This window comes from Pecten maximus, chromosome 10 (genome assembly GCF_902652985.1).
Source record: "Pecten maximus chromosome 10, xPecMax1.1, whole genome shotgun sequence".
Classification (NCBI taxonomy): Eukaryota; Metazoa; Mollusca; class Bivalvia; order Pectinida; family Pectinidae; genus Pecten; species Pecten maximus.
The window spans coordinates 8,494,278-8,514,742 of NC_047024.1; the positions used below are offsets into that span (position 1 = coordinate 8,494,278).

Here is a 20,465-nt window from a genome sequence, read left to right on the forward strand (position 1 = left end):
AAGATCCATTCAGTACTTTGAGAAATAGAGATAACAAACTTCAATTGTCAAAATCCAAGATGGCGGTCTGTCGGCCATATTGTTTTCCAATTGATCTCAAAATGCAATAAGTATAACGAGGCACCAAGGGGAACCTCCATATGAAATTTGAGAAAGATCCCTTCAGTACTTTCTCAGAAATAGCGATAACAAACTTCAATTGTCAAAATCCAAGATGGCTGCCTGTCAGCCATGTTATTTTCAGATTGGTCTCAAAATGCAATATGCATAACTAGGCACCAAGGGAAACTTACATATGAAATTTGAGAAAGATCCCTTTAATACTTTCTCAGAAATAGTGATAACAAACTTCAATTGTCAAAATCCAAGATGGCTGCCTTTCGGCCATGTTGTTTTCAGATTGGTCTCAAAACGCAAAATGCATAACTAGGCACCAAGGGAAACTTACATATGACATTTGAGAAAGATCCCTTAAATACTTTCTCAGAAATAGCGATAACAAACTTCAATTGTCAAAATCCAAGATGGCTGCCTGTCGGCCATGTTGTTTTCAGATTGGTCTCAAAACGCAATATGCATAACTAGGCACCAAGGGAAACCTACATCTGCAATTTCAGAAAGATCCATCCAGTACATTCTCAGAAATAGCGATAACAAACTTCAATTGTCAAAATCCAAGATGGCTGCCTGTCGGCCATGTTGTTTTCGGATTGGTCTCAAAACGCAATATGCATAACTAGGCACCAAGGAAAACCTACATCTGCAATTTCAGAAAGATCCATTCAGTACTTTCTCAGAAATAGTGATAACAAACTTCAATTGTCAAAATCCAAGATGGCTGCCTGTCGGCCATGTTGTTTTCAGATTGGTCTCAAATCGCAATATGCATAACTAGGCACCAAGGGGAACCTACATGTGAAATTTGAGAAAGATCCCTTCAGTACTTTCTCAGAAATAGCGATAACAAACTTCAATTGTCAAAATCCAAGATGGCTGCCTATCGGCCATGTTGTTTTCGGATTAGTCTCAAAACGCAATATGCATAACTAGGCACCAATGGGAACCTTCATATGAAATTTGAGAAAGATCCCTTCAGTACTTTCTCAGAAATAGCGATAACAAACTTCAATTGTCAAAATCCAAGATGGCTGCCTGTCGGCCATGTTGTTTACCGATTGGTCTCAAAACGCAATATGCATAACTAGGCACCAAGGGGAACCTTCATATGAAATTTGAGAAAGATCCCTTCAGTACTTTCTCAGAAATAGCGATAACAAACTTCAATTGTCAAAATCCAAGATGGCTGCCTGTCGGCCATGTTGTTTTCCGATTGGTCTCAAAATGCAATATGCATAACTAGGCACCAAGGGGAACCTACATCTGAAATTTCAGAAAGATCCATTCAGTACCTTCTGAGAAATAGCGATAACAAGAATTGTTTACGGACGGAGGGACGGACGGACGGACGGACGGACGGACCACGGACCACGGACGCAGGGCGATTTGAATAGCCCACCATCTGATGATGGTGGGCTAAAAATACCGAAAATGGAAGGTGCGCAATAGCAAAAGGCACAACTAGGGCACTAGTCTAATAAATACAGAAATTTTCAAGGAGCTGCGTTGAACAGTTTTGGAGTTATAGCCCGGAAACAAAAGGAAACAGTAATTTGGTATTTTTGACAAAGTTTCCATGGTGACAGAAAAAATACCGAAAATGGAAGGTGCGCAATAGCAAAAGGCACAACTAGGGCACTAGTCTGATATATACAGAAATTTTCAAGGAGCTGCGTCAAACGGTTATGGAGTTATAGCCCGGAAAAGAATCTCGGACGGACACACGGACGGAGCCCAATTTAATATCCCCCGCAAACGCGTTTCGCGGGGGATAAAAATAAACAAAGGGCAACAACTTTTGTAAAAACTGTCAAATCAAAACTCTTTTCAAGGAAACATCAAAACGTATCACAATTATAAAACCAACTAAGTTTCAAATAATCAGTTGAAAAATGTACGAGGAGATCTCCCGACAAAACAATGAATACTGAAACAAATAAAAGGAATAACTTTTGCAAAACCAGTTGAATTCTTTTGAGGGAGACACAACTTCATGTCATGATCACAAAGATATGAAGTTTGAAAGAGATTGCTGGACAAACCAAACTTTACGTCGGACAGACATAAAATGCCATTCCATAATACTCCTGTCAAATTTTGACGGGTGTATAAAAACCAAACATTCAAAAGTTGTCGAGACCCTTCTTTCATGAGTCCCTAAAACCAAAGGTTGGTAAGAACAAGTTTTTTTTAAATCCCTAGCAGTAAGGATTTCATATAGGCCTAGTGGACCATGGGCCCAAGAGGTGATAGGTAGTTCTGATTGACTTCAGAGTAATACACCTGTCCTGTCCGAATGGATCATCAAAATGATAAGGCCACTTATATGATAAAGTAGAGACAAGATTCGCCCCCAATTACAAAAAGAACCAGAGGATTTAGACTGTTATAGGACTTTCCTGATTCTCATTGAGTCTATTGTTCTCTAAGTCCAGTGGGTGTATAATAAAACAGATATAAGATCTACTGTTACAGTACACAGGGTATATAGATAAAGGTATTTATCAGCAGATCTCGGCCAAGTGTAGTGAGCAGCGACAAGTCCAGAGTTGGGTGGGCTGTATCGACAAGGCCACAGTTCGGTGGGCTGGTGTAGTGATATCTATAACTTCACCATTTATCAGTAAGGCTCTGCTTCAGTTGGGTGGTGTGAATTGAATATTAAGACATAACAATCCACATTTAAAATTTTCTGGAATTCATGTAGACAGGTAACACGTACGTCAACCTTACATAAGGTTTGTGGAAGATTTATTTTATTTACAGTTTCAGGAATACTTGCAGACAGCTAATACATACATCAATCTTACATAAGGTTTGTGGAAGATTTATTTTATTTACAGTTTCAGGAATACTTGCAGACAGCTAATACATACATCAATCTTACATAAGGTTTGTGGAAGATTTATTTTATTTACAGTTTCAGGAATACTTGCAGACAGCTAATACATACATCAACCTTACATAAGGTTTGTGGAGGATTTATTTTATTTACGGTTTCTGGAATACTTGTGGAATACGGTTTCTGGAATACTTGTGGAATACAGTCCTGGAATACTTGTGGAATACAGCTAACACATACGTCAACCTTACATAAGGTAAGAAATACCCTACCCTTTAATTAGCACCCTGTGACAGTGAATGGTGAACATGGGCGCTCATAAAGATACACTCCAGCTCATATCACTATATGGTATACATCGGGAATCGTTAGATACACTCCTACCCATATCATTAAATGGTGTACATGGAGGATCGTAGGATACACTCCTACCCGTATCACTAAATGGTGTACATGGAGGATCGTAGGATACACTCCTACCCATATCATTAAATGGTGTACATGGGGGATCGTAAGATACACTCCTACCCGTATCATTAAATGGTGTACATGGGGGATCGTAAGATACACTCCTACCCGTATCATTAAATGGTGTACATGGGGGATCGTAAGATACACTCCTACCCGTATCACTAAATGGTGTACATGGGGGATTGTAAGATACACTCCTACCCGTATCATTAAATCGTGTACATGGGGGATTGTAAGATACACTCCTACCCGTATCATTGAATGGTGTACATGGGGGATTGTAAGATACACTCCTACCCATATCATTAAATGGTGTACATGGGGGATTGTAAGATACACTCCAACCCATATCATTAAATGGTGTACATGGGGGATCGTAAGATACACTCCTACCCATATCATTAAATGGTGTACATGGGGGATCGTAAGATACACTCCTACCCATATCATTAAATGGTGTACATGGGGGATCGTAAGATATACTCCTACCCATATCATTAAATAGTGTACATGGGGGATCGTAAGATACACTCCTACCCGTATCATTAAATGGTGTACATGGGGGATCGTAAGATATACTCCTACCCATATCATTAAATAGTGTACATGGGGGATCGTAAGATACACTCCTACCCATATCATTAAATGGTGTACATGGGGGATTGTAAGATACACTCCTACCCATATCATTAAATGGTGTACATGGGGAATCGTAAGATACACTCCTACCCATATCATTAAATGGTGTACATGGGGAATCGTAAGATACACTCCTACCCGTATCATTTAATGGTTATGAGTGGACTACATATACCCCACCCCTCATCAGTAAATGGTTATGAAGCGGTAAGTTGTATAATTTTTCTTTCAACTGGACTGAAGACCAACAATATCTAATAGGCATCAAAATTAATGTCTTGATAAAATGGTTTGAATATGAACTAAATGTGTTGAGTAGTTCATGAGATGATTGATTATTTACAAGTATTTCTGTGTGACCTTTTAACCTAATGACTGCCAACCAAAAACTAATCATATGAATACGGGCTAAATAAGTTGGGGGTGTACAACAGATTAACAAGGTTGGTGCTACGGACAGACCACGGACGCGGCCCCACGGCATAATCACACTGGTCCTTTGGAGATGTAATGTGAATGAATATATAGGATTGAAATCCTGGTCTTTAGTTGTATAATTTGCATTGTGTTCATGTTAAATACTAATGACTGACATTTTGTCTAACAAAGTGTATCAACCATTACATTTGATTTTTCTGTCTTTGTAGGTATTTCCCTTTATCGAGAAACAACTGATGAACCATGGGAACTTTTGCAGGCCATGCCCTTCCAGGATCATTTTTCATCATATTTGCATTATGGTGGACTTTTCAAATGTATCATAGATACTTGACTTGTTGCAGAAAAAAACTCCCATTTACTTCCACTCCGACATATCCCTGTGTGTCTTTTTGTGGCAGGACTAAAACGTGGCCAATCGAATCACTCATCAAGATCTTCTTCGCCACTGTAGGTGTAAGTTTGGAGATCTACACCGGAATGAACAACGGAGTGTTCAACACACCAGAAAATGCACAGCATTCCACTATGTTCTTTTTCTTTGGTATGACAGGAGTTGCGGATTTGTTGGTGTATTACCGATTTCCGGTCCTTAAGGATTTAGACTATGTGAGCATGATATTTGCTGTAGTAGTGGAAGGAATCTTGTTTAGGTTTCACCTGAGTGGCAGGGACCCTCTAGACGTCCTAATCCACACACTTCTAGTTTACACCATTGGGGCTAACATACTGGCTGTAATGGCCGAAATGAAGTGGAGACACAGCTTCCACATAGCATTGGCAAGGACTTATTTCATCTTTTTACAAGGGACCTGGTTCTGGCAGATCGGATTCATTCTATATAACCCTCTACCAGGAGCAAAGGAATGGGATCCAGAACATCACCGCTCACATCTGATAGCTACAATGTATTTTGCGTGGCATTGCGGAGTAACTTTTATAATTATGTTATGCATCGGTGGTTGTGTGACTTGTTTTCATAAAAAGTTCAGGCCAAATAATAACATTGAAATAGATATGAAACCATTAATGGCCACAGCAGAGACTAATGGTAACACTTTTATCCCAGTTAATATGGACAGTGACAACTCGGAATTTGAAACCTGACTGTTCAACATATTTTGATTAAGGAAAGTCAGAAAGTGATATTTAATAATAGCTCATATATTAAACAGTAAAAGTGATATAGTTCATATATTAAACAGTAAAAGTGATATAGTTCATATGTTAAGCAGTGTTCCTGATAATTTTACAGATAATTTTAGAACATGTTTTTAACTGATTCTAGTTCCACAAAGTGAATTTTTGAGGTATATGTATTATAGATTTTTGTGAATATAAGCTATGAAACATTTAATACAGAATCATAAGTGATGACTTACAGACTAAAACATCTTCTGTGTGTCGTTTACAGATATGTTTATTTTTTGGATTCAAAATACATACCACACACATTTCTCACTGAAATAGTGAGAAATCAAGGACCATCAACTACTAAAAATATGAAAGTATCCTGCTGACCACTTACAAATGTAATTGTCATTTAGATATATATGATACGTTTGCACTTACCTAAAATATTGATATTCTGTCATACTCATGAAATATATGCTACATGTATATTCTACAGAAAGATCATTCAATTGCACAAAAATATGGCAAAATACAGTGGACCCGCGATAATCCGGACGCTGATAGTCCGGAAAACTCACAGTCCGGACGGAATAGCACGGGAACGGATTTCCGTAACGTTATTTGTACTCACCAGTCCGGAAATTCGGATTCCGATTCCGGAAGCCCATTTTTGGAACGGAACATACTTTTCATTAGTAAATTTCCCGCAATAATCCGGACGTTTTTTTCACCACAAGGAGAAAAAAATGGCGGGGCAAGTCACCCATGTCGACAGCTCAGTCTATCGCTTGACACTGTGCGTAGTCATAGCGACCGCTGCCAGGTCATAGCCCCGGGTGTTTACCTGTGTCACAATGTGCAGCTTTTGTTTTATTAACGGTACATTGCTTTTTCTCTACAACCTAAATGCTACAGTATTAAAGGATTTTATAGTATAGTCTTGCTTTTATCAACCTGACGTACAATATCTATTATAGTTATTTTACAGACAGCAACTTTTATAGGAATTTATGCACAAACATACAGTACGTGATACGATAATTAATCAATCTCAAATACATGTAATAAATTTATGATCACATTAACGTATTAAGCAGTGATCACAAGAACTGGGTTGATTACACACAAATTAGTTAATAGTCGTCTGATACCTCTGGTCTACTTAATTAAGCATCATATTGTTAAGTGAATACGGGTTTAATAATTATCGGACAGCTTGGGTTCTCGCTGGTGTCACGTACTTTTACATAGATAGCTTGGGGTTTCTGGTACAGCAAAGTGAGTTACGATTCACCACATTAATTAATTATTTCAGATTTTTAACTTACGTAAAAATCATAAAAAACATGGACTGATGGTAAGTTGTACAGACCGTGGGTCTTTCATTTCAGGTTTCTAATTTACGTAAAAAACGTACATTGTTCATAGCGGGTCTTTCATTTTAGGGTTTTAAGTTACGGTAAAAAAAACGCAAAAACATGGACTGTTGGTAAGTTGTAAAATCCGGGTCTTTTATTTAAGGTATTTAACATTTATAATTTCTACTTGTTTGTGAACCTCCGGGACGTGACACATGTGTGTTGTTTGTAGGTCACATATGCCTGCTAAAATAAAACAACTTTCACTTTACATGTTCTTTTAAAAACATAGTTTTTTTTTAGTTTCTACAAAACAAAACAAGAATCATATCAGAAACATAAGTATATGTATTGTTAAAAAAAACTGACAATTAGACGTGTTTATGAAACGTCCCAGATTGTATATAGTCAAGGGAGATAACTCTTACACAACAATTTTTTTTGACCTGGTAGACGAAATTCGGCAGTCCGGAAAACTCGTAATCCGGACGGTTTGGACTGGGAACGAAGGTGTTCGGATTATCGAGGGTCCACTGTATAGCCATTCATTCTATCTTTGCTTCGTTGGATCTACACTAAAATTACCAGATTTTAATGCAGTGAATAGAAAGCCAAATTCTGATTGGTCAAAGCCAAAAGTTATAGTGCCACAAGAGACGATTTAAGTTTTTATCACCTTCTAATATTTCACTGGTAAAAATGTAATAAATATGTATATCTAACAGAGGTGTGTATCTCCTGGGTAGTGACAATATGAAACGATTATCACATTTGAAGGGACACAATATGATGTATATCACAATATACACAGCCATTAGTGTAATATGTGGAAATTCTGAAATTGAATAAAATTTCACAACTGCTTCCTACTTCTATAACATTAGAGGCCTCTGATCCTTGGCTCAGTTCGAAGATGTTACCATGGCAATATCTTATGTAATAATAATGATGATGGAGCAAAGCGATTCCTCCATTTGTGAAAAATAAACATGTACCAATTGGAAGTTAATAACTGTTGTGGGTAACGTTATATGAAATTCGTGACAAATTGTGGAAGAATGTAATTTGTTTTCTTGCCAAAGACACAAAGAAACATCAGATACTGTACAGGTCTGTACAGAATAACGACAGGATAAACATCAACAATTATGATCTATTCAGGGTATGTAGGTTATTCTTGCCTGTTCACTAAGGCACGTCAACATGTGTTCAGTAGAAACTGAATAAGCTATGATTTCTCTGTAAATGTTCACTATATAGAGTCTATTTTTTGCATGAGAAAGGGGAGATAATCGGTACAAGACTGGAAATACAAGGTCAATTCTTAGGTATCATGTTACCAATGACAACTGAACAATTAGTGAATTAGTGAATAGTTACACCTCTAATACAAACATATGGATAAACAAGTAACATCATATTAAATCTTTAAAAATCTCATGAAGAAAGAGTTCTAACATTTTGGACAATGTTAGGTAAACTTTTCAGTGAAACCTTTTTCTGGACCAAAACACCCACAAGAAACACAAAATGGTTACATGATGCTCAAACACAAAGGATAAAGAACAAATACATCATAATATCATCAACAACAATGCTTCAACTAGTGTCATCTCCCTGAAATGACAGGGCCACTGATGGATGCTTTCAAGTGTCATCTCACTGAAATAACAGGGCCACTGATGGATGCTTTCAAGTGTCATCTCACTGAAATGATGGGGTCACTGACAAATACTTTTATAGAGATATCTCACTAAAATGGTGGAACCAATGATAGATGCATTTATAGTTTTTATACTGAAATGATTTGGCCACTGTTGCCCTTTCAAAGTGTCATCTAACTGAAATGATGGATGCTTTTATAGTGTCATCATATTGAAATGTCTCTTATGTCTAAACATTTTTTTTTTCATTAATTAATTGGTATTTCCAGCTTTTAAAAACTGGTAATTTTGGATCAGTAAAAATCTTCAAAATTCAAAAACTGTACAAATGTTGTTTATAATAACCAATAAACCATAACAGTAAATTTGGCCATGACCCTTGAGTCAAGAAAATTCTGAAACACAAATGTACACTACGTGAAAGTTTGCATACATGTAACTTTCAAAGTCGGTCAAGGTCATTTATATGAATAAACTTAAATAGCATATTTCAAACAAATATACAAACTTAACACTAAGACCTTTGGAATGAAAAACAATAATACCCAGTCTTACCGAGCTTATCATATACATACTGGTAATAATATTTGACCAAGTTAAATGAGAATTATTTCAAGTCATTCTCTAACCTTGGAGAAGTCAAGGTTACCCCTTTTAACAAACTTTGAAACATGTCCTTCTAGCATTCTTCACATCTAATATGGCCCTATGTCTATTGATTGTACAGAGGAAAATGTAATTTGTCTGTAACCTTGAAAGCTGGTTAGTTTGGTTTGATCATCCAAACATGTTGTCACCATCGATTATTTGATTGTGGTGTTGCTTATATCATATAAAATACAAATGCCTAGATGACTGGAATGGCGGAGTAAGCACTACGCAGTAATACAGCAGTCACATTGTACAATAGCACAGAGGTAGCAGAGTAGAAGGTGTACTTACCATTGTCTGAGAACAGTAATACCACAGGCAGGCCATTGTCTATTGGCAGATAACCACAGTCTGTGTAATAGGTAATCTTAACACCATTGAGGACACCAGTGTCAGAGCATCCCACCTATAATATACATTATATATCAACACACACGTAAAATATACATTATATACCAACATACACCTATAATATACATTATATATCAACATACACCTATAATATACATTATATATCAACATACACCTACAATATACATTATATATCAACACACACGTAAAATATACATTATATATCAACACACACCTATAATATACATTATATATCAACACACATCTACAATATACATTATATATCAACACACACCTACAATATACATTATATATCAACATACACCTATAATATACATTATATATCAACATACACCTATAATATACATTATATATCAACACACACCTATAATATACATTATATATCAACATACATCTATAATATACATTATATATCAATACACACCTATAATATACATTATATATCAATACACACCTATAATATACATTATATATCAACACACACCTACAATATACATTATATATCAATACACACCTATAATATACATTATATATCAACACACCTACGATATACATTATATATCAATACACACCTACAATATACATTATATATCAACACACACCTACAATATACATTATATATCAATACACACCTATAATATACATTATATATCAACACACACGTAAAATATACATTATATATCAACACACACCTATAATATACATTATATATCAATATACACCTATAATATACATTATATATCAACACACCTATAATATACATTATATATCAATATACACCTACGATATACATTATATATCAACACACGTAAAATATACATTATATCAAAACACACCTACAATATACATTATATATCAACACACACCTACAATATACATTATATATCAACACACACCTATAATATACATTACATATCAACATACACCTACGATATACATTATATATCAACACACACCTACGATATACATTATATATCAACACACACCTATAATATACATTATATATCAACACACACCTACAATATACATTATAGGTCAACACACACCTATAATATACATTATATATCAACATACACCTATAATATACATTATATATCAACACACACCTATAATATACATAATATATATCAACATACACCTATAATATACATTATATATCAACACACCTACAATATACATTATATATCAATACACACCTACAATATACATTATATATCAACACACACCTACAATATACATTATATATCAATACACACCTATAATATACATTATATATCAACACACACGTAAAATATACATTATATATCAACACACACCTATAATATACATTATATATCAACACACCTACGATATACATTATATATCAACACACGTAAAATATACATTATATATCAAAACACACCTACAATATACATTATATATCAACACACACCTACAATATACATTATATATCAACACACACCTATAATATACATTACATATCAACATACACCTACGATATACATTATATATCAACACACACCTACGATATACATTATATATCAACACACACCTATAATATACATTATATATCAACACACACGTAAAATATACATTATATATCAACACACGTAAAATATACATTATATATCAACACACACCTACAATATACATTATATATCAACACACACGTAAAATATACATTATATATCAACACACGTAAAATATACATTATATATCAACATACACCTACAATATACATTATAGGTCAACACACACCTATAATATACATTATATATCAACACACACATACAATATACATTATATATCAACATACACCTATAATATACATTATATATCAACATACACCTATAATATACATTATATATCAACATACACCTATAATATACATTATATATCAACATACACCTATAATATACATTGTATATCAACACACACCTATAATATACATTATATATCAACACACGTAAAATATACATTATATATCAACACACACCTACGATATACATTATATATCAACATACACCTACAATATACATTATAGGTCAACACACACCTATAATATACATTATATATCAACATACACCTATAATATACATTATATATCAACACACACCTACAACATACATTATATATCAACATACACCTACAATATACAAACATTATATATCAACATACACCTATAATATACATTATATATCAACATACACCTAAAATATACATTATATATCAACACACACCTACAATATACAAACATTATATTTATATATCAACACACACCTACAATATACATTATATATAAACATACACCTATAATACACATTATATATCAACATACACCTATAATATACATTATATATCAACATACACCTATAATATACATTATATATCAACACACACCTATAATATACATTATATATCAACACACACCTATAATATACATTATATGTCAACACACACCTATAATATACATTATATATCAACACACACCTATAATATACATTATATATCAACATACACCTATAATATACATTATATGTCAACACACACCTATAATATACATTATATATCAACACACAACTACAATATACATTATATATCAACACACACCTACAATATACATTATATATCAACACACACCTACAATATACATTATATATAAACACACAACTACAATATACATTATATATCAACACACACCTACAATATACAAACATTATATATCAACACACACCTATAATATACATTATATATCAACACACACCTATAATATACATTATATATCAACACACACCTACAATATACATTATATATCAACACACACCTACAATATACATTATATATCAACACACACCTACAATATACATTATATATCAACACACACCTACAATATACATTATATATCAACACACACCTACAATATACATTATATATCAACACACACCTACAATATACATTATATATAAACACACAACTACAATATACATTATATATCAACACACACCTACAATATACAAACATTATATATCAACACACACCTATAATATACATTATATATCAACACACACCTACAATATACATTATATATCAACACACACCTACAATATACAAACATTATATATAAACACACAACTACAATATACATTATATATCAACACACACCTACAATATACATTATATATCAACATACACCTACAATATACATTATATATCAACACACACCTACAATATACATTATATATCAACACACAACTACAATATACATTATATATCAACACACACCTACAATATACAAACATTATATATCAACACACACCTATAATATACATTATATATCAACACACACCTACAATATACATTATATATCAACACACACCTACAATATACAAACATTATATATAAACACACAATTACAATATACATTATATATAAACACACAACTACAATATATATAATGTTGGTATATTGTAGGTGTGTGCTTACATATAATGTCTGAAATTCAGAGTTAAATTCTTAATGCCTTCACTGTTTTGTGTACTCCAGTAATTTATATAGATCATGATGATAGGTGATAAGCTCCGCCCACATTAGGAAAAAGTGGAAATACGATTGATTCAAACAGTTACTTTTATATAGAGTAAATAACGAAGTGGATATTAAATAGAAAATATTACCTGGTAGTTTGCCATATATGGGAATCTTTTGCCCATTGTTTCCATATTGGTATGGAACTCCATGTTCATCCTTACTGGCCTTAAATACAAGGACACAGTATAAAACATAGAAACCCTCATTTAATCTTCTATCAGAGTATGTACAAGTCTTTAAAGTTTGACCAGTATTAATGGACCTTAATACTTACTGTACAATTTCACACTTTCAAAGATTCAGAAACTAATTTGATGATGAACTCATTTATTAGGTCTTTCTGATAATATATAATGACTGATCTTGGGTGAGGATAATTTAATGATAAAATCATTAGATCTTGTTTAATGATATATAAAGCTGATCTTGAGTCAATTAACTATTTTCTATGTAAATGGAAAATCATTGTAGCTTCACATGACTGAACTTTGAACTCCATACCTATTTGTCACATGTGCTGCTAATCCTACAGCAGCTGACACCAAACAATTTCTACTGATTTTCCCTCCATAAGCACCTCCAAGTCTCTTTGTCCTAACAGTGATACTGGAAATATAAACATTTACATATTATTATGGTGTTCAGTGAGGTGATTATAAACAAGGGCCAAATGGGCCTGAATTGCTCACCTGCTATCCAGGTGATCCTTTACATACATAAACATAATTAAGAACAAGTGTATCAGAGACCATATATAAGATCTCGGGGCCTTGCAGTTATTTGAAAAGGTGTCTTTCAAATATTTTGGCCTATTTAACTCTTTCAAACTTAAAGTATGATAAAGGTAATTCATTTGAACAGACTTTCTAACCTTCATCCAAGAATGCTACAAGCCAGATATAAGGTCTCTGGACCTTTCAGTTATTGAAAATAAGTCATGGAAATATTTAGCCTATTTGACTGCTCTCACCTTGAAAAGTCAATGTCATTCATTTGAACAACTTGGTAGCCCTTCACCCCAGCATGCTACAGACCCAATTTCAACTCCCTGGGACTATTGGTTATTGAGAAGAAGTCGTTTGAAGATTTTAGCCTATTTGACGGCTGTGACCTTGAATGAAGGTCAAGGTCATTCATTTGAACAAACTTGGAAGTCCTTCAACCCAGCATGCTACAGAACCAATATCAACTCCCTGGGACTCTTGGTTATTGAGGAGTCCTTCGAAGATTTCAGCCTATTTGACCCCTGTGATCTTGAATGGGTCAAGGTCATTCATTTAAACAACTTGGTAGCCCTTTAGCCCTGCATGCTACAGATCAAATATCAACTCCCTGGGACTCTTGGTTATTGAGAAGAAGTCGTTTAAAAATTTGAGCCTATTTGACTGATGTGACCTTGAATGTAAGGCAAGGTCATTCATTTGAATAAACTTGGTAGCCCTTCAACCCAGCATCCTACAGACCTAATATCAACATCCTGGGACTCTTGGTTTTTGAGAAGTCGTTTAAATATTTTAGCCTATTTTTTGCCCGTGTGACCTTGAATGAAGGTCAAGGTCATTCATTTGAACAAACTTGGTAGCCCTTAAACCCAGCATGCTACAGATCCAATATCAACACCCTGGGATACATGGTGTTTGAAAAGAAGTTGTTTAAACATTTTAGCCTATTTGGCCCCTTTGATCTTATCAACTCCCAATATCAACTCCCTGGAACTCTTGGTTATTGAGAAGAAGTCATTTTAAGATTTCAGCCTGTTTGACCCCTGTGATCTAGGTCAAGGTCATTCATTTAAACAAACATTGTAACCCTTTCAGATCACCCCAAGCATCCTACAGACCCAATATCATCTCCCTAGGTCTCTTGGTTATTGAGAAGAAATTGTTTAAAGATTTTAGCCTGTTTGACCCATGTGACCTTGAATGTACATCAAGGTCATTAGTTTGAAAAAAAAAACTTGGTAGCCCTTCAACCCAGCAGACTAAATACCCAATATCAACATCCTGGGACTCTTGGTTTTAGAGAAGAAGTCGTTTAAAGATTTTAGCCTATTTTACCCCTGTGACTTTGAATGTAGGTCAAGGTCATTCATTTAAAAAAAAACTTGGTAGCCCTTCAACCCAACATGCTACTGATCCAATATCAAGTTCCTGGGACTTTTGGTAATTGAGAAGAAGTTTGTTTTTAACATTTCAGCCTGTTTGACCCCTGTGACCTTGAATGAAGGTCAAGGTCATTCATTTGAACAAACTTGGTAGCCCTTCACCCCAGCATACTACAGGCCCAATATTAGGTCTCTGAGCTTCTTGGTTATAGAGAAGAAGTTGTTTAAATGGAAAAGTAGATGCTGGACAGACAACAGATGCTGCGCCACGGCATAAGCTCACTTGCTCTTCAGGCAGGTGAGCTAAAAACTGATTAAACACTCTTTCCCTGCTGTTCCACTTATAAAGATCTCACAAAGATGTCAATGATTTCAGCAGAATATATTGAGTTTACTCTATTATGATCAATACCTTTAAAATAAATAATCATGATCTCATCAGATACCAGTTTGATACCCATCATATCTATAGATAATCTACACAATCCTATCATATCCTATTAGATATCTCAATTATCTTGATTTCCCTGAACTATTGATATCTCAATAATCTTGATTTCCCTGATCTATTGATATCTCAATAATCTTGATTTCCCTGATCAATTGATATCTCAATAATCATGATTTCCCTGATCTATTGATATCTCAATAATCATGATTTCCCTGATCTATTGATATCTCAATAATCTTGATTTCCCTGATCTATTGATATCTCAATAATTATGATTTCCCTGATCTATTGATATCTCAATAATCATGATTTCCCTGATCTATTGATATCTCAATAATCTTGATTTCCCTGATCTATTGATATCTCAATAATTATGATTTCCCTGATCTATTGATATCTTAATAATCATGATTTCCCTGATCTATTGATATCTCAATAATCTTGATTTCCCTGATCTATTGATATCTTAATAATCATGATTTCCCTGATCAATCTTGATTTCCCTGATCAATCTTGATTTCCCTAATCTATTGATATCTCATTTATCTGGAAATTGATCCTCAAATCCAGATATTCACCTTAACAGTATCTACATGTACCACTAACATGCATCTAGACATCCCCCATATCTTGATAAAGTCTACCATCACCTACATACACTACTGGTCCGGGCCGCATTAGCTCCGTGAGTTACAGCGCCGGCCACATAACCTCAGGTGAAGGTGCAAGCTGGGTGGTTCGACGCTGCCTACCCAAGTCGGTATGTGTTTCCCCGGAAGCTGAGAAAAGGGTGGTCTGCGCTGTCATGGCTTTGTCATTGGGCAAGACACTTTACCCTAATTGTTTTGGATCACATACGATGGACCTCCCATATGTTTTTCAGTGAGGTAGTTACCAACTACTACAAGGAGACCCTCGCCTAAAATGACCCTGGCTATTCACGGAGCGATAAACCCAGAAAACAAAAAAACAAACACACTCTTCTGGTCTCATTCTCAGCTTTGTTAGATCTGTGGTAATCTTGTAGATATTCCAGAAATCTCATAATGATGCAAATCTCCACTTCTCGCGTGATAGTGAAATACAGTATGGATATCTATTTGACATCATGAAGTTTTACCTGCTTTCGTAACATCCGAGTATCAGGGCGATTCCTTGCTGGATTACGTCCGTCCACTGTGTGCTGGCATCTACCTCTAGTCCATCCTCTGTTGGTGTAGCTATGCTTACCTGTAGTGAGGAATTTATACAATTATCAACTAAATCACAATACTTTAGTTTACTGAGGAAAAGTGAGCATGTTATATGTAATGTACATTTTAATACGCTTGACTATAAGTGGAACGAGTCTTGGACTTCATGTGTACTTAAATTCAAATAAAGACTATCACATTGTATCAAGAACTGTAACTATTTTCAGTTACATACTATATTGTATTCTGATTCTTGATCGGCAGGAAATTAGATCTTGTGTAATCACTGTGTCATTTCCTCTAGTAATAACACATCAGGATACAAGGTTTATGCTGGTCATAATACCTTGTTGTGTGATTAATGACAATACATACCTGTGTGATTAACGACAATACATACCTGTGTAATTAATGACAATACATACCTGTGTAATTAACAACAATACATACCTGTGTGATTAATGACAATACATACCTGTGTAATTAACGACAATACATACCTGTGTAATTAACGACAATACATACCTGTGTAATTAATGACAATACATACCTGTGTAATTAACAACAATACATACCTGTGTGATTAATGACAATACATACCTGTGTGATTAATGACAATACATACCTGTGTAAATTATGACAATACATACCTGTGTAATTAACGACAATACATACCTGTGTGATTAATGACAATACATACCTGTGTAATTTATGACAATACATACCTGTGTAAATTATGACAATACATACCTGTGTAATTAACGAGAATACATACCTGTGTGATTAATGACAATACACACCTGAGTTTCCATATGGAAGTGGTACTGAGCTCCACAGCTGATGCTACCCTGGATCTTCTTAGGAGAACTTGCAATGGCCGCTGTAATTAATTTAACAGTAAATTGAAGTTCTAGATCTCACTACACATTAGTGATGTGTCGATGATCGGGAATGATCGATTAACGGTTGATTATTGTCTACCGATTACGATCATCGATCATGTTTTGTATAATCGATCAATCGGGTCCCTATGTTTATATACATATAATGCCATCAGAATTTTTATTCTCATTGTTAACTAATTATATTTCTTAAGACACTATTCAATTAAAATTCAATATTCTTTATTCACCAGTATGAGTTGGGCATCTTTGGCTCTAATCTTTAAGCCCTTCAGTATTGAAAAATCATTGAGGCAATGTAGTTGTCTAGTTGATACTCATAACTCAGTGAACCATGATACTACTGAAACATATTTATTTACATGTATATACACGCAGTATGTTACATCAAAACAAAACAAAACCTTATTAATTTGGCTTAAGTGATAATAAGTGCCAGTTGCCTTCTCTGGTTCAATTTTGTTTGCATTTTTTTAATTTCAAACAGACTAATCAATAACAACCGATTATAATCCTATAATCGGTTACCAAGATCATCCGATTACAACCGATCATCGGTTGGCGTGTTCAACCAATTACCCAACACTACTACACATACAAACTTTATTCTTTGCAGAAATCAATGAATCTTTTTAAATACAGGGGTGAGTTAATCTCAGAGTAAACAAGTGTCAAATAACACTTTCTAGAAAGTTTCTTATGAAAATTTCTAAAGCTGAAAGTACAAACATACATTTTTTTGCTGAAAATTCTAGAGTCTGTAAATAGGATGTTAAATGATACAAATCCATATCACTTCATTTTCCTTAGATAAACTAACCTTCAGCATCTCCCAGAACAAATTCATCTGCAAGCCCAGGGTGGATGGATTTCTTGGAGATGGCGTCTGCCATAGTCAGGATCGGGGGCTGTATGTTGGTGTATGTGACCTTCACCTTGTTGGCAGCAGAGCGTGCAGTACCCTCATCCTCTAGAATCACACAGCAAAGTAAAATGTAGAGAGGAGGTACTGGGCCACGACTACCAAAATATATAATCAAACAGTAGAAGGTGGCTTTACAGCCAGAATGTCAAAGTAGACAACGGGGGTGTTTACCATGGTACAAACAGTTGGACAGAGTTGCTTATTTATGAAATAATTAGGGACCTTGTGATTTTATGAGCCTTGGCAAAGACTATTAATGCATGTATTAATATCTGCAGGTCTATCAAGATATATGCGTGAGAACGGATTTGTTCGCATAAACGAACAGGCCCCTGATATCCCTGATAACATGACTGCAATGGACTAAGAAAAGTATCTAACTTACCTGCGATAATCAGGCCAAGAGTTTGACCATGAAATGACACCTGACCACTGCAGAACAACTGAAACAAAATCAATACATGTAATGTAATTGGCAGTAATTGGCCTGTAATACACCAATTGTGGTGAAAATTGTTTTTTTGTTGGAGTTATCTCCCTTTTATACATACTTGTTAAACATTGCTTAAGCTCAGTGATAAACAGTTGATTACTTATCAAAGATTGGTTAGTATAAATTGAAAATAGGGCACAACCTTTAATATCGTTATATTTGTATAGTAGTTTTGGAGGTTCACTGGGAAACACCACGACCCTGTTTTGATTCGGTATTGTATATAGCTGTAGAGAAAAATCGTCTGCAAACAATACTGATCCCATTCCGACTGAAATTAGGTTTGTTAAGGTTCAATTGTCAGGAAGCAGGAGTGAAACTAGGCAAGTGCACTGAGGGCACACCAAGAGACACTTGGGATGGACCTGGTAGTACCAATGATGTCACATGATTGTTCAACACCTCTGTCACATGATCTTGTCATGTTTATGTCACATGGATGTCTGACACTTATGTCACACTTAGTAATAAGCATATTTACAAGTTTTAAAAATTTTCACGGGAGGAGATTGTTTTGTTCAAATTTTCAAACCTTAGATATGTAATGACCTCCTCTTGACAATTTCCATCAATTAAAGTAGGAATGATAAAGATGTTTTAGAAATATTTTTGTCTAAATTTGGGAAATAAATAAGGGAACTTTCTCCTTATATACATGTATATAGGCAGGATAAGTGAGTGTGAATATGGAATTTGTCAGACTTGTTGAATACTTCAACTCTATACATAACTTGCCTTAGTCTTGTGGCCTATCAAACTATTGAACTGGTCAGCATTACACTGACACTGATATAAGATCCTTTATTTCTTGACTGATATAATATAGGTAGACACATTTTAGAGAGACAGGGCGGGAAATATGTTATTTTATAGCCTAATATTGACATCATTGTACTGACCTCCTCAGGAAGCGGTACTGGTGCCATAGGATAACAGTTGTTCACTCCGGGTATGTCCTTGACTTCCAGGAATTTCACAACACCAGGCATACTCTGGGAACATACAAGTTGTTAACAGATTATTTCTAATAAAATGTCATAAACTACATTTTTAAGAGACCTAGTGTTTGGTTCTTCGATTTGTACTATATCAATCATTAGCAGATTTGAAGCAGACATTGGAA

The 20,465-nt window shown here is 34.6% G+C and overlaps 1 protein-coding gene across 1 annotated transcript in view; it reads right to left on the reverse strand.

Moving 5' to 3' along the window:
• Positions 1 to 20,465, reverse strand: part of LOC117335971 (xanthine dehydrogenase-like) — a 58,971-nt gene that overhangs the window by 22,227 nt on the left and 16,279 nt on the right. The window contains exons 17-24 of the mRNA XM_033896267.1: positions 20,242 to 20,334; positions 19,235 to 19,292; positions 18,745 to 18,894; positions 17,823 to 17,902; positions 16,950 to 17,059; positions 13,776 to 13,880; positions 13,361 to 13,439; positions 9,606 to 9,720 (exon numbers count right to left, since the gene is read on the reverse strand). Coding sequence (XP_033752158.1) covers positions 9,606 to 9,720; positions 13,361 to 13,439; positions 13,776 to 13,880; positions 16,950 to 17,059; positions 17,823 to 17,902; positions 18,745 to 18,894; positions 19,235 to 19,292; positions 20,242 to 20,334 — 790 coding nt within the window. The remainder of the gene's footprint in view (positions 1 to 9,605; positions 9,721 to 13,360; positions 13,440 to 13,775; positions 13,881 to 16,949; positions 17,060 to 17,822; positions 17,903 to 18,744; positions 18,895 to 19,234; positions 19,293 to 20,241; positions 20,335 to 20,465) is intronic.